This window comes from Phocoena sinus, chromosome 17, assembly GCF_008692025.1.
Source record: "Phocoena sinus isolate mPhoSin1 chromosome 17, mPhoSin1.pri, whole genome shotgun sequence".
NCBI lineage: Eukaryota > Metazoa > Chordata > Mammalia > Artiodactyla > Phocoenidae > Phocoena > Phocoena sinus.
The window spans coordinates 15,915,043-15,927,725 of NC_045779.1; the positions used below are offsets into that span (position 1 = coordinate 15,915,043).

At 38.4% G+C, this 12,683-nt stretch overlaps 1 protein-coding gene across 11 annotated transcripts in view; it reads right to left on the bottom strand.

The window, feature by feature from the left end:
- Positions 1-2,026: 2,026 nt before the first annotated feature.
- EYA1 (EYA transcriptional coactivator and phosphatase 1) overlaps positions 2,027-12,683 on the bottom strand; it is a 330,392-nt gene continuing 319,735 nt past the window's right edge. For 6 of the 11 annotated variants that reach the window (XM_032609853.1, XM_032609847.1, XM_032609851.1 and 3 more), the window contains one exon: positions 2,027-4,057. In XM_032609853.1, coding sequence (XP_032465744.1) covers positions 3,977-4,057 — 81 coding nt within the window. In that variant the 3' untranslated portion in view covers positions 2,027-3,976. The remainder of the gene's footprint in view (positions 4,058-12,683) is intronic. The other 5 variants (XM_032609849.1, XM_032609857.1, XM_032609858.1 and 2 more) reach the window with 1 other exon arrangement.

A 12,683-nucleotide genomic window follows, 5' to 3' on the forward strand; every position in this document is an offset into this window, starting at 1 on the left:
AAGTAGGTATTATTGTTATTCCCATTTTACAGGTGAGGAAACTAAGGCACAGGGAAGTTAAACAACTTGGCTAACTAAAATGGGAAGCTGGGATTCGAACCCAGGCAGTCTGCCTGCTGAGGCCAGGCTCTTAACCACTAGGTGTACTATCTCACAGTGCGGAGGAGACCCCTCACTCTGGGGGTGTCCAGACTCCTCTTGCGTCTCACTGCTCCCCCCATTCAACCCATTAGCCAAGTGCTGTCCTTGCTGTCACTAAAAATAAATCCAGGTGTCCTTTTCCCCACCCTAATCTGAATCTGGCTGTTGTTCTCCTGGACTGTCCTACTGGCCTGATGACTCGTTGCCCCACTTCTTCTCTCACCCTTCTTTAGCCCATCCTCCACCCAGCAGCCAGAGTGGTCATTCCAAAGTGTGTGTCAGATTGGGTCACAACCCTGTGTAGACCCCTCAGCGGCCATTTAGAATAGCGTCCAAATCCTTCACCAAGACTTTCCCCGTCTCCATTCCTTTCCCAGATCATCTCTTCTTGGACCCATGAGTGTGATTTTTCACTCCTAAAAGACAGTAAATAGAAGTCTTCTCCTCTGAGGACCTTTGCCTATATCTTCTGCCCCTCATCTTCACGTGCTGCCTGCTTCTTAGCAAATGGTCTCAGTTCACATGTCTCAGTCCATCCTTTCCAGGGAAGCCCTGTCACCTACCCATATTCCCTGTTTTAATTTTCCACAAAGAATGTTTCCAACTGAATGCATCTTATTCACTCATTCATTCAGTAATTCATTTGTCTGTTCCCACCTACTCTGATGTAAACTCCATCCTCGTGAGCAGAGACCTCTTATCCTCAGCATCTCGGACAGCGGTGGGGGCCTGGCGAGCCTTTATTTAAGGGAGTAGTCTGGACGGCCAGTAAGACTATGGACATTGGGTGAGAGAAGTTCAAGAGAAGGTGCTAACACTGTGCGCCATGGTGGGAAAGAAGGTTCTACAGAGGTGAGGGCTCTGGAGCTGGACACGGTTTGGGTGGATTAAAGGTGGAGGAAGTCATTGATGGCAATGGGAGAGCTCTGAGCAGAGATTTGGCGGGGATGCTTACGGGCTGTTTGGCCCATTAAACAGCCCAGTCTATATGTACTGAAGGTTTGTTCCTAAGACTAACGAGAGACAACATTGGGAAGAAAGTAGAGGCTGTACTTGGAAACTCTAGAATGGCAGGTAGAGAAATTTGGGCTCTAATCTATGGTTGAAGGGGAGCCCTTTAAGCATTTTGGCCAGAGTGGGGGGTCACGTTAGAAGTGGCGCTTTAGAAAATCCATCTTTTGACGGTATGCTCTCCATTTTGCCTGTTTTCCATACTTTCTTCACCTGAGACCTAAAAGTCCCTCTGCTCCCCACCCCTGCCTCTCTTTACAGACATTCCCCAAACTTTTCATTCTCGGGTGTCTGAACATGCGCACACACTTCCTTAGTGCGTGCTTGTGAAAAACGAACATCCTGGGCCTGATAAATGAGTCCGACCACTGCATGTTTGATGGTCACGTGTTTGTATGTATGAATGTTGTGTTTCTAAGCTTAAATCCCAGGAGGAAGCAAGTTGTGCTGTTTTATAGCTCTTTGTCAGTGATTAATCTGGCCAAATCTTAGCGGTGTATGTTGCGGGCGTTCTTTATAGATGAAGCTCATTTCTGTTGCTGTCCCTTGGGTATTTAAGTGGCTAAATCTATGCTCTGGCATCCAAGACACTTGATGCTGAATTCTGTTCTATACCAGATAAGTCTGAGCGGAGGTCTAGTTTATATATTTTCGGAGGAAGTAAAGAGCTTTTCCATTCATCTGTTCTTACAGTGATCAAAGAAACAGCTGTAATTTTTCTAGCTTAGCCCTCTCAAGGACTGATAAAGCCATTCCTACAGTTGCTCTGTACAACTTCCTTTTGTTGGACTATGAGTTTTCTAATGCAACCAAGATCCTGCTATTTCTTAGAACCAAGAGATGAAGAAAATACCGACAAGTCAAGGAGCTTACAGTACTTCACAAATCAGTTTTATTAATTTAAACACAAATTGAATGAAGAAAAATTCTGTACACAGTTGTGGACACAACACAACACACCTTTATACAGTAAGGGTAAGATAAACTTTGTCTTTTCAGTCTGCAGAGTACAAAAATGTAAAATGGAAAGGCTGAAAAATTGTCGACTTCTGTTTGCTTCAAGCAAAAGAGGAAAAACAAACTGAATTCAATGATTAAACGATTTTGAGAAATTCACAACTGACTAATTCTAGCAGCAACATGAAACTTCAGAAAAGGATAGAGCAGCTCTTTAGCTACTTTGGGTCAAAGCTGGTGTTATTTTTTTCCCCCAATATATACTATTAAAGAAAATTCATCCAAAAAGTAATTTCATGACAATGGAAGGCTTTAGATGAGAGAAACTAGTGTCTAGATAAACTGATGGATCCCTTTTGGAGAAACTTTATTAGGGTATTACAAAGGTGACAAATTTTATTTCCCAGGTTTATGCTTGTCATATAATACAGAATGGGGGTGAAGAGTAGCATAATTTTCTTGGTGATGATGACCGGGCTGTGTCCCCTGCTGGCAATGAACTTTCCTGGGAGGCTGGGGTGGGAGGTGAGTGTGGAGGAAAACAGAAGGAATGTGAATGTAGGAAGTAATACGAAGTTTTGCTGATTTCCAGATACGTGGTAATGTCCTTCCTTAAATATCATCTGAGCACATGAAAACTTTGCTAGTGTCCAACTCATGAACCATTTCATTAATAAAATATATCCATCATCTACATTCTTTCTGTGGGACGAAGCGTTTGAATAATCTTTTTCCAAGTAGTTACATATACTACATTAGGGTTGAAAATGAAAAAGTGAGGTTTTAAGAGGGCTTTTTTCCCCAAAATTATTTAAGACAGACACTGCTGTGTTCTTTTACCAAGGCCCTCCTAACAAACAGCATATAAAAAGAACTGATGGGAAAAAAAATTGGAAAACAAAATCTTATTGACACTTGACATCCATGCTTTTGGTCTTGACAACATGAGCTTAAAAAAAAAAATTCATTATCTACATATTTATACCCAGTACTTCGAGAAGGCACTGCACGTCTGTGCATATCCTGCCTCATACTTCACTATCAAGGCATTGCTACCTTTCAATATCATTTTCCTAAACAATATGTAAAAGAATCATCCATTATTACAAATTTACACCCAAAATTCTTTCTGTACATGATTGTCTCAGTGATGTACATATTATACGTTTAAATTAGACATATTTTAAACTACTTTGCAATGTGCTAAAATTCAAAGTACTTGCTGTGTCATGAGGCCAAAGCCTTCAGTCGCTTCTCTCATCATGCTACTGTCTCTTCAGTTATTTGATGTCAAAAAAGTCTGTTCGCATGAATTGTATGGTTCCTGAATTATACCTCGATAAAGCTGGTTTTTTTTTTTTTTTTTTTTTTTTAAGAAGTCTGTTCATAAATAAGTAGAGATGTACAGATGACCCTGGGCATGAGACACCAAAAAAGTAAACCTTTACAAGAAAATCCCCCCACTGGTAATCAGGAAACCCATTTCAGTCTTTGTTGTGCAATCAAGTTTGCTGTACTGGAGAAGCTGTTTAGGTCACACTGAAGATGCTAAAAACGTAAAGCGCCTGCGGGTCCTTTCTTCACAGGTTCGAACCATGTAGTTAATGTGGCCAAGACACGTTACACTGTGCTAGAACATTCTCATGGCTTATTTGCATTGGATTCACAGTACTAGAGTCAACAGCTGTTCTGAAGAAAGGGATGTGGTCCTTCATTTACCACAAGGGCAGAGGCGAGGACCCACAGCAGCTGGGCATCAAAATGTTGAAATCGCTAGTTTGGAGTCCGGCGCCGACTCGGGACTCAGCCTGCTGGATGTGTCCCTGGTCACAGGGCGGTTGTGTGGTTTCAAAGTGCTAGGGGGCTGTTACAGGTACTCCAGTTCCAAGGCATGATGTAGGGCCATGAGGTCCGAGTGACTGGAGACCCTCCAGAAGGGCATGGCGTGCTGCAAAGGGGCAGACAACGTGGTGAAGACAGAGAACACTCCCAGCACAGGCCCTAAAAGGCTGCGTTGGCAATCCAACATGCTGCCCACACCCCCTTATTCAGTACCGTGAAAACTGCCAGTTAAGATCTCAACATCACATCTGTTTAAAACACAAATTCAAACTTAATCCTCCCCTAAGAATACTGGACTGCATTTTAAAATGTAATTCAGGAGTCTGTTTCTTTTAAGAAGGTGATGGGTATTTCTTAAGCAGACCTACACTGCGACTTGAATGCCGATTTCAAGCTTCAAATAAAATCCAGTAGCTATGAACAAAACCTTGTCAAACATTTGCCTTTCCAAATCTGGATCCAGTGCATTTTTCATGCTGCAAGTTTAAGCGGTTTTCCTTAGTTGGTAGTATTTTATGTTTTGCAAAACTTAATTTTACTCCTGTAAGAAGCAACTTTTTTTTTCATTTTTTGCATTGACCCTGAAACAGGTTTACCATATGGGAAATTTTAACTGAGCATCTAAGATAGTTTTTTGGTTTTTTTGGTGGTAGTTTAAAACATCTAGAAATCTAAATGATGGGCATGTTTGTGAAACACCTGAATTAACCAGAGACAAGAAAAGCAGCACACACACACACAAAAAAGGTTACATCGTCCATGAGGGATAAAAACATGATTATAAACTTTACGGCTCAAAAAGCACTATACTAAGTATTTATGTATCAGCAAATTCTTTTTCTTGGTAAGAGAAAGATAATCATCACAGTTCAGAGAACACAATTCTATTAAGCCCACAGAAAACATTTTGGGTTTTTTCTACGCAAAAAATAATGTGAAGGCCTGAGTATAATTTGCAATTATAGGTCTAGGGAATTTTTAAACAATTCACACTATTAGGAGAAGATGGCATGAAAGCAAACAGAATTTAGAACAGAGGAGTTTTTTGGGGCGACTGTCTGTAAGTGACAGTAGGAGCTACTATTTTTGTGCAGATCATATAGCTGTTATCCTGGGGATGCAAACTATTGTTACTTATTAACAAGTAATCTGCTAAAAACATATACCACAGTCCAATATCATATGTAGACCTTTCTGGATTCTATACTATTTTGGAGTATCTCTATCTTTGTTATCCTTCAATAACTGTCCAGAACCAAGTACTAGAGATTTCTTTTAAAAAATTTATGATGTTCCACTTGGCAATTTTAGATCATAAAAGTAGACTGTACTATTTTGCATTCATTCATTAGTGATTTTTCGCATTCACAGGCATGGTGTAGAAGACATCCCCGGCCCACCCTCTCACAGTCTGTGGGTGAGTAGCAGAAATGAACAACATAACTGATTCACTTTGTTATAAAGCAGAAACTAACACACCATTGTAAAGCAATTATACTCTAATAAAGATGTAAAAAAAAAAAAAAGTTACAGTAAAAATACAAAAAAAGAGAAATGAACAACAACCATGAATGTTCACCTAAAAGGAATAGGCGGGGGTAATTCCCTTTGCCTGGGGAACTGGGAGAGACACTGGTAAGAGGAGGTAATAGTTGAGCTAGTTATGAAAGGCTGATCATTCAGAAGAGCACTGTAATGTCTCTGTGCGTGTGAAGGGGGCTGGGGCAGAGGACAAAGGAGAAGTTCATTGTTAGAATACTGGCTGTGTGAGAGAAAGACAGGGCTGTGACATTACCGGCTGTAGGAACCAAGTGGTGCAGGACCTGGTTAGCCCTGTTAAAGAGTTTATTAATAATAATGATAGTTATGATTAACATTTACTAGTGACTAATTAGTCACTAGTGACTAATTAGGGGAGTCAAACGTGTTAACAAGTAATTAGAACTAATATTGCAAAATAACATTTTCCCTAACTAAGCACGTACTGATGTGAAGCTTTTATGGATCTACAAGAGCTTCCCAGGGCAACTGGGTGCAAAGTAAACAATTTTTTTTCCTGAATCAATGTTTAGTGTGGAATATTTCTTATATGAAGACAGAGAGAGATGGTGGCAAAAGAGGAAAAGAAAAGCAGGTTCTAGAATGAGGAGACCTGGGTTATACTCTCAACTCTGACTTTTGTCATGATTCAAAGTCATGTTACTAATCTCCCTGGAGCCCCAGTTTGTTTATTTGCAAAATAAGGGTTTAGGGGAAATGACTCAGGGTTGCTTCTCGGTTTAATAAAGTCTATAAACTTTTTCATTAAAATATTCTATTACTTGTACAGCTCTGTAGCTACAGATTTGTAAAGTAATATACATACATATGATCCTACTGCCAAGAACCAGCAGGCAAGACATATCTGCTGAAACTATTTCATTACAATGTAAGGCAGTGTGGGACTAAGAATCAAATTGACCTTGCCAGAGAAATGAAGTAAGAAAAATAAATAAAAGCATCAGAATTGGAAAGGGAGAAGTAAAACTATTTGCAGATGACATGATTTTATATATAGAAAATCCTAAAGACTCCAAGAAAAAAACTGTTAGATCTAATCAATGAATTCAGTAAAGTTGCAGGATACAAAAGTCAGCATTTTTACACACTAAGAACAAATGATCTGATAATAAAGTGATTCCATTTACAATAAAGCATCAAAAACAATAAAATACTTAAAAAGTGAAGGATTTCTACACTGAAAATTATAAGACATGGATGAAAGAAATTGAAGAAGACACAAATAATAAATGGAAAGGTATCTCATGTTCATGGATTAGAAGAATTAATATTGTTAAAATGCCATCTACGGATTCAGTGTGATCTCTGTCGAAATTCCAATGGTGTTCTTTTACAGAAGTAGAAAAAACAATCCTAAAATGTATACAGAACTAAAAGACCCCAAATTGCCAAAGCAATCCTGAGAAAGAACAAAGTGGGAGGCAACACACTTCCTGATTTCAAGCTATATTATAAATGTATGGTAATCAAAACAGTATGGTACGGGCATGAAAACAAACACATGGAAAATGGAACAGAATCAAGAGCCCAGAAATAAACCCATGTATATATGCTAAACTAATATTTTACAAGGGAGCCAAGAATACTCACTGGAGAAAAGACAGTCTCTTCAATAAATGTTGCTGGGAATACTGGCTATTCACATGTATAAGAATGCAACGATTAACTTGAAAAGGACTAAAGACTTAAATGTAAGACCAGAAACCATAAAACTCCTATATGAAAACACTGAAAAAAATGTTTGGCTCCTTGACATCAGCCTTGGCAATTATTTTTTGGATATGACACCTAAAGCAAAAGCAACAAAATAAAAAATAAACATGTGGACTATATCAAACTAAAAAGCTTTTGCACAGCAAAAGAAACATTTGACAAAACGAAAAAAACAACCTATGGAGTGAGAAAAAAATGTTTGTAAGCCATATATCTGATGAGGGGTTAATACCATACAACTCAATAGCAAAACAAAAATAATCCAATTTAAAAATTGGGCAGAGGACCTGAATAGACATTTTTGTAAAGAAGATATACAAATGGCCAACAGGTACATGAAGAGGTGCTCACCATCACTTCTCAGGGAAATGCAAATCAAAACCACAATGAGATACCAGCTCACGCCTGTTAGAATGGCCTTCATCAAAAAGTTAAGAGGTAACAAATGCTGATGAGGATGTAGAGAAAAGGGAGCCCTTACGCACTGTTGGTCAGAATGTAAATTGGTACAACCACTGTGGAAAAGTGTATGGCAGTTCCTCAAAAAATTGAAAACAGAACTACCCCATGATTAGACAGTCTCACTTCTGGATATATACATGCCCAAAGGAAATGAAAACACTATGTTAAAGAGATATATCTGCACCCTCATGTTCATGGCAGCACTATTTACAATAGCCAAGACATGGAAGCAACCAAGGTGTCCACTGACAGATGAATGGATAAAGGCATTGTGATATATACATGATTGAATATTATTCAGCCATAAAAAAGAAGGAAATCCTGCCATTTGGGACAACATGGACAGACGCTGAGGGCATTATGCTAAGTGAAATAAGTCACATGAAGACAAATATTGTATGATCTCACTTATGTGTGGAAGCTAAAAAAACCAAAAAAACCGGAAGTCATGGAAAAGGAGATTAGATTTGTGGTTACCAGAGGCAAAGGGTGGGGGAGGGGAAATTGGATGAAGGTGGCCAAAAGATACACATTTCCAGTTATAAGATAAACAAGTACTGGGGCTGTAACATACAACATGATGACTATAGTTAACACTGCTGTATGATATATGTGAAAGCTAAGAGTAGTAGATCCTAAGAGTTCCCATCACAAGAAAAAAAATTTTTTTTGTATCTATAGGAGATGATGGATGTCCAAAAAACTTATTGTGGTAATTATTTCACGGTATATGTTTCACAGTATATGTAAGTCAAGTCATTAGGCTGTACACCCTTAAACTTATACAGTGCTGGATGCCAATTATATCTCAAGAAAACAAAGAATCAAAATGATATATTCAGAGAGAACTCAGCGGTAAGCTGGAGAGGGTAAATTGGGCCTGTATTGACTTTGAGAAATGGGCAAATTTGGTTAGGAAGATGGAGAGGGATGGGACTCCCAGTCAGGAGATGGTACGTGACAAAGGTGGGAGGCACAGAGTACTCAGTGTGGAGGAGATGGGGCTGGAATGGTGTGTTCATAACAAACACTAATAAGAAAGGAGATATTTTTTCCAGGTAGAAGTATGTTATGCAATGTAATGAGGCACTAAAGGAAGGATGGACTGGAGGTGTGGCTGGCTGGTAGCAGAGAAACTAGGCCAAGGAACAGTGGGAATGGAGTGGGTGCAACGGATGGGAGACACACTGTAAAGACGGATGGGAGACACACTGTAAAGACAGAGTTCTTGCTAATGGGGGATGGTTTGGAGGTAGAGAACACCAAAGCAAATCTGAGTGGGCGAACTGGTTTGGGACAGTAGAATTCATCTGCTGATATGCAGGTGGATGAAATGGGATACCTACATGGAGAGAGTCCATCAGGTAACTAGAGCCAGGGGACTAAAACACAGCTAAACCACAAATCTTAACAACAGTGATAGCCTAAACTGATGGGTATATGATTAGTTTATCAAGATTAGCATATATTGAGAGAAGTGGGCACCAAGACCTAAATCTTGGGAAGTAGCACACGTTTTGGGATCATTAGAACCAAAATATTCCCTAATGATAAAATAAGGACACATCCTTTGTTCCTCTTGCCCACATGTGCAGCTTTCCAAATCCCCTTCTGCCAACTTTCCTCCTTGTCTGGTATTTTGCATTTATCCCTTCTGGGTATACATAAGATCAGTAATATAAAAAGCTGGGTGTGTGGACACATGTAATTTGAATATTGCTGAATTATTAAAAATGTATTAAGAAAATGTTTCAAAACCATAAAAGCACATAACCTTTGCCCCAGGTATTGCACTTCTAGGAATTTATCCCACAGATATACTTGCCCACGCATGAACCACATAAAGACCACTCACGGCAGAACTGTTTATAATAATAAACACTGGCAACCACTGAAATGTTAAGCCCCAGGGGACTCGTTAAACTACAACATATCAAGGTAATGGAATTGTGATGCGGCCATTTATAAGAATTAGAGATGCAGAGCTCCATGTACTGATATGGAATAACTACCAGGATATATATTAAGTGAAAAAAGCAGGCACGGAAAAAAAAAGTGTATAGTTACCATTTGTATAAGAAATAAAGAACAGATCTGTGCTTTCCTATGCATATATTATCTCTAGAAAATTTGCATATGGAGGTACAAATACTTCTCAAATTGTAAATAAAGAGATATTCTGAGAACTCATGAAGCTTACTGCACAGCTTTGCTCTTTGACTATTTGTATATCTGTGTCTCCTCTGGACAGGAGTGAGCTCTTTAAGAGTAAAGATGAAATCCAATTTAAGACCTGGCATACAGTATGTGCTCATTAAGTTAAATGAACGTAATGGCTTTAGAGTAATAAAATTCTGTACTCAGTAATCCCTATGTCTCACTTAAATAAAACTAAAAGCAAAAACTTGCATTAAAAATGTTCTTTTAGAAAAAGAAGTTCTTATTTTTCTCCTAAATAAACTCACAATCAAGCATTATTAAGCAGATTCTCAGATTCATCTTGGTTTTCAGCAAGTTTTGGAATGCACATTGAAAATGGACATTTTTTGATGAAGCGTTTGTCATTATGCAGAATAATGGTGCTTGCCATCCCCCCTTCCCTCCATGTTATTCACAAGAGATTCATTTTAAGTAATTCTCTAAAAAGTAAAGTCAGAGTTATAAAAAAGGCTGTTTCTACTCTAGAAACCAAAACTGCTGTCAGTGTGCAGAAGACTATTATTTACATTTTGATTTTTAAAAAAATCATACATAGGCCTAATTATTTTCACTTGAGGAATGTTGTATTAGGGAAACAAAAAATTTTATGGTTAAAAAAAATAAGCATGGCAGATTTTGACAACAAAGACGTATATCAAAGAAAGATATCCGCCAGTAGTGAGATGGCTTCTCTGAATGGTCTTTCTAGGAACAAAGAGGTGCTCAGAGAAAACTCTTACAAGAGACCTTTTTAGAATTTGTCCATTTCTTCTAGGGTGAAAAAGGGAAAGCATTTCCTCTAAGACCAGGAACAAGACAAGGATGTCTAGTCTCACCCCTATTATTCAACACAGTCTTGGAAGTCCTAGCCACAGCAATCACAGAAGAAAAAGAAATAAAAGGAATCCAAATTGGAAAAGAAGAAGTAAAACTGTCACTGTTTGCAGATGACATGATACTACTATACATAGAAAACCCTAAAGATGCTACCAGAAAACTACTAGAGCTCATCAATGAATTTGGTAAAGTTGCAGGATACAAAATTAATACACAGAAATCTCTTGCATTCCTATATGCTAACAATGAAAGGTCAGAAAGAGAAATCAAGGCAACAATCCCATTTACCATCACATCAAAAAGAATAAAATACATAGGAATAAACCTACATAAGGAGGCAAAAGACCTGTACTCAGAAAACTGTAAGATACTGATGAAAGCTATCAAAGATGACACCAACAGATGGAGAGATATACCATGTTCTTGGATTGGAAAAATCAACATTGTGAAAATGACTCTACTGCCCCAAGCAATCTACAGATTCAATGCAATCCCTATCAAATTACCAATGGTATTTTTCACAGAACTAGAACAACAATTTTTACAATTTCTATGGAAACACAAAAGACCCCGAATAGCCAAAGCAATGTTGAGAATGAAAAACGGAGCTGGAGGAATCAGGCTCCCTGACTTCAGACTATACTACAAAGCTACAGTAATCAAGACAGTATGGCACTGGCACAAAAACAGAAACACAGATCAATGGAACAAGATAGAAAGCCCAGAGATAAACCCACATACCTATGGTCCCCTAATCTATGACAAAGGAGGCAAGAATATACAATGGAGCAGACAGTCTCTTCAATAAGTGGTGCTGGGAAAACTGGACAGCTACATGTAAAAGAATGAAGTTAGAACAATCCCTAACACCATACACAAAAATAAACTCAGAATGGATTAAAGACCTAAATATAAGACTGGACACTATAAAACTCTTAGAGGAAAACGTAGGCAGAACACTCCTGGACATAAATAGCAGCAAGATCTTTTCCGACCCACCTCCTAGAGAAATGGAAATAAAAATAAACAAATGGGACCTAATTAAACTTAGAAGCTTTTGCACAGCAAAGGAAACCATAAACAAGACGAAAACACAACCCTCAGAATGGGAGAAAATATTTGCAAACAAAACAACTGACAGGGCATTAATCTCCAAAATATACAAATAGCTCATGCAGCTCAATATCAAAAAAACAACCCAATTAAAAAATGGGCAGAAGACTTAAATAGACATTTCTCCAAAGATGACATACAAATGGCCAACTAACATGAAAAGATGCTCAACATCACTAATTATTAGAGAAATGCAAATCAAAACTACAGTGAGGTATCACCTCACACCTGTGGGAATGGCCACCATCAAAAAAATCTATAAACAATAAATGCTGGAGAGGGTGTGGACAAAAGGGAACCCTCTTGCACTGTTGGTGGGAATGTATACTGGTGCAGCCACTATGGAGAACAATATGGAGGTTCCTTAAAAAACTAAAAATAGAACTACCATATGATCCAGCAATCCCACTCCTGGGCATATATCCAGAGACAACCATAATCTGAAAGGATACGGGCACCCCAACGTTCACAGCAGCACTATTTACAATAGCCAGGACATGGAAGCAACCTAAATGTCCATTAAAGGAGGAACAGAAAAAAATGTGGTACATACAATGGAATATCAGTCATAGAAAAGAACAAAATAATGCCATTTGCAGCAACAATGGATGGACCTAGAGACTGTCACACTGAGTGAAGTAAGTCAAACAGAGAAAGACAAGTATCATATATCGCTTATATGTTGATTCTAGAAAAAGGGTACAAATGAACTTATCTACAAAACAGAAATAGAGTACAGATATAGAAAACAAAGTTATGGTTATCAGGGGGTAAGTGGTGGGGGAGGGATAAATTGGAAGATTGGGATTGACATAAACACAGTACTATATATAAGATAGATAATAACT